The sequence below is a fragment of the Pinus tabuliformis genome, chromosome 4_2, assembly GCF_031772625.1.
Source record: "Pinus tabuliformis cultivar Carrire ecotype Pingquan chromosome 4_2, CPIR1, whole genome shotgun sequence".
NCBI classification, from domain to species: domain Eukaryota; kingdom Viridiplantae; phylum Streptophyta; class Pinopsida; order Pinales; family Pinaceae; genus Pinus; species Pinus tabuliformis.
The window spans coordinates 827,523,568-827,526,877 of record NC_142304.1 but is presented as its reverse complement, the minus strand read 5'-3'; the positions used below and the strand labels follow the sequence as shown (position 1 = coordinate 827,526,877).

Here is a 3,310-nt window from a genome sequence, read left to right as displayed (position 1 = left end):
GGATGTAGAAAAAGACAGAGATTTTGCCAATGACAATGGCAATGCCAAGCATGGAATTACCACCCGTAAGGGCTCAGATGTTGTCGTTAAATCACATGGCAGACGACGTAGAAACAAGGATTTAAAGAGAAGTGCCACATATTTACCACCATTTTCAACCCTGGACGATGACCAAATCCATGGAAATAATATTGCAGTGAATTCCTCAAATTCTCCCTCCACTGTTCCGGATTTCGGATTCTTGAAGGAAGCCGCCGTGGAACAATCCGAATCAAGATTTTCAGAGTAAACGAAAGCGGGGCACGGGGTTATTCAATGCCATGCAGAGAACTCTATTCTGCTATTGCCAGAAGAAGATAGTAATAATAGCACTAAGAAAGATGAGCCAATTGCCCTGGATAATGAGAGAGACCATACGAAAACAGACGATTCTTTGATTTTCTGGGAAGCAACAGATATGGATGCACATGAAAATGGAGTTATGGGTATTGATCATGTGGATTCGGCCGACCCAGAGGACAGGGTTTCGGTTTCTTTAATAGGGGCACATAAATTGGTCGTCGTGAATACGCCAACATATTTGGAAGACATTTCGAATATGTGCAACAATTGGGGTTCTCCTCCTAAGTTGAGGCATCAGACTGTGAATGCTAGTTTGAATGTGAAGGCCAACCCTTGCATGAAATGCATAGTTGAGAATGAAATAGTAGAAGATCAGGCATCGAATGGGGCCGCTTCTCCAAGTTGTGTATCGGAATAGCAGCAACAACCTGAAAAGGATTCAAATAAGGGAAGGGTCAGTTTCGGAGATCCCCAGGCACTGATGGATTGAGAGCATGTGATTGCTCACAACTCTGGATATCCTACATATGTTGGGATGTACCCGTTCCAATATTTTTTCAGTGAAATATATGGAGGCAGTTCTCTGCGAAGCACAACATCAGTTGGAAATGATTAAAAGAGACAAAGGGTTTACAATACAATGTCCCATGTTCCCTGGAGATGTGAATTGCTTATTGATGTAGGATTTTTTTTGTGCCTTGATTCCTTTCTATCATTATTGACTATCATGCCAACAAAGATACTGGCATTCACATGGAGATGCTTGACGGTCAGTTCCAAAGGTTGTGTGTTGATGAGCTTTCTGACATAGGATGCTTAGTCATATTGATTTGTGGAGTGGCACTTCTCCAAGTAACAGATATTAGTCTCATCTACCATTTTATCAAAGGACAAGGCATTGTCAAACTTTATGTGGTGTTTAATGTACTAGAGATATTTGATAAACTCTGCCAGTCATTTGGAGGGGATGTGCTTCAAGTGCTATTCAATTCAGCAGAGGGAGTTGCAAGTAGCTCTAAAGAATCTATGGCATTTGAGACTGCTTGTTTCATTCTGGACCAAATGATAGTTGTTGTTGCATTCATCCTCTATCATTTTAGCCCAAGCAATTACTCTATCAACTGCAATCATATCTCACAACAATGCCTTGTTGGCACTACTTGTGCCAAATAATTTTGCGGAGATTAAGAGCAATGTTTTCAAACGTGTGAGCAAAGAGAATCTACACAAGATGGCGTATTATGATACTGTGGAGAGGTTCCATATCACGGCATACATCATATTTGTATTGGCTCAAAACATCTTGGAGGCAGAAAATGCATGGGTTTGGAGTTTTGCAATGAATGCATGCATGATTTGGTGCTGTGAAATTCTCGTGGATGTTATCAAGCATGCATTTCTTGCAAAATTTAATAAGATAAAACCATCTGCTTATTTCCTGTTTGTAATTTTCTCTTAAACCATTAAATAATGATGCTTATTTCCTGTTTTTAATTTTCTCTTAAACCATTAAATAATGATGAATTAATGTTTCCTTGTTCATGTTCAAACTATGTTAATACTTTTTAGTTCATGTACAGGCATGTTTGCAGATTTGACAAATGAGAGTGCTACAAGCAAGTCTGTCTATTTTGCTCACTGCACATTAGAGATTATCTATATAACACATTTGTTGGTGGAAGAGCATGAGAAATTGACAGGCCCACTTCTGGCTGATACATATGTTACACTGTTGAAGGGAAGAAATCCGTGGTATGGTCAACGGATTGCAAAGGGAGAAATTAGGCCAGACATGGGGGACAACATACAAGGAAAAGGAATGATACAGGTTTAAATCCAATTTTGAGCTCTGGCAATATTTTTCTTTTTCTCTTTTATGTATTGCCGCAATACATGTTTCATAGTTTAAATGAGACATAACAACCACAAAGTGGGAAAATTGCTTTTGGAAAGCTTCCAAGGAGACCCATTAGCTTTTTAGCAGTCCTTGGCATGCTTTAAAAGTAAGTTCATAATCCAAAGATGGCAGAGTATTTATGGTTGGAAATGCAGTATCAAATTCCATATAGAAACATGAATGGCTACTTTCTGTTTTTGATAATATAGGGTGTATCAGCCGTGGAATCATTCTATGAATTGATTTGCCAACCGAGTTTAAGTCTCATGCACCCAGAGAGGAAAAAGAAGGTGGTTCCTATGGAGCTATGTCCCATTCTTAAGACTCTATACAATATCCTTATAAAAAGGTAATAATTTTATGTTTGCTTGTAAGGTTTCAGTGTAGAACAATCTTGTTACGAATGTCATATCCAAAAAATTTGTCTTGCGAAAGTGTCAATAGGACATCTGATTCCCTTTCCCCTAAACATGATCAAAGTTTATAATTTTTGAAATCTTGGCACGGGCAACAATTTATATTCTACATTTGAGAAAGGATTAACTGGAGCAATTTTAACCTCTTAATGCAGGGAATCATCAGCAGAAGCTATATTACAAGCCTTGAGAGATGAGAATATGTATGATCGATGTCATCGTATTGAGATTGCTTTAGTAAATAAATGCTCCATGCTTCAGTTGCCATGCACTCCGAAGATAGTCCAACTTGACAGGGAATCAATTTTAGAGTGTTAAGATAATAAATTACGATATTTTGTGAGGGGGTGTTAATGTCATTAGAGATTTTCTTCAATGACCAAAAATACAGTTGTCCCTTCATTTGAAGTATTTTGTCATGATTGTGTAACTGCACAATTGTTGTTCTGATCGATAGAACAACAATGCATTCTTGGATAAAAATGGTTGTTGGTACTAGCTAAAAGATTTAGGCAGATTGGGTAAGTATAGGACTTTGCTTTATGTAGTTGGTGATCAATTGTGTATAATCAAAGTTATCAATTGTTTATAATCAAATAAGGAAGACCACTTGCTGAGTAATATTTCCCTTGCTATTTTGTATATTGCAAATCAA

At 37.7% G+C, this 3,310-nt stretch overlaps 1 protein-coding gene across 1 annotated transcript; it reads left to right on the top strand.

Moving 5' to 3' along the window:
- The first annotated feature begins 954 nt into the window (after nt 1-954).
- LOC149172218 (protein POLLEN DEFECTIVE IN GUIDANCE 1-like) lies at nt 955-2,973 on the top strand. The gene is made up of 5 exons (XM_089426240.1): nt 955-1,404; nt 1,436-1,782; nt 1,912-2,170; nt 2,449-2,588; nt 2,811-2,973. The coding sequence occupies exons 1-5, from the start codon at nt 1,096-1,098 to the stop codon at nt 2,971-2,973; spliced, it is 1,218 nt and encodes a 405-aa protein (XP_089282366.1). The 5' UTR covers nt 955-1,095.
- Nucleotides 2,974-3,310: the final 337 nt, after the last annotated feature.

Coding starts and splice junctions, on each gene's coding strand:
- LOC149172218 (XM_089426240.1), top strand. CDS start 1,096: ATGGAGATGCTTGACGGTCAGTTCCAAAGGTTGTGTGTTGATGAGCTT. Junction 2,171..2,448: donor AAGGAAAAGGAATGATACAG/GTTTAAATCCAA, acceptor TTGATAATATAG/GGTGTATCAGCCGTGGAATC. Junction 2,589..2,810: donor TACAATATCCTTATAAAAAG/GTAATAATTTTA, acceptor CTCTTAATGCAG/GGAATCATCAGCAGAAGCTA.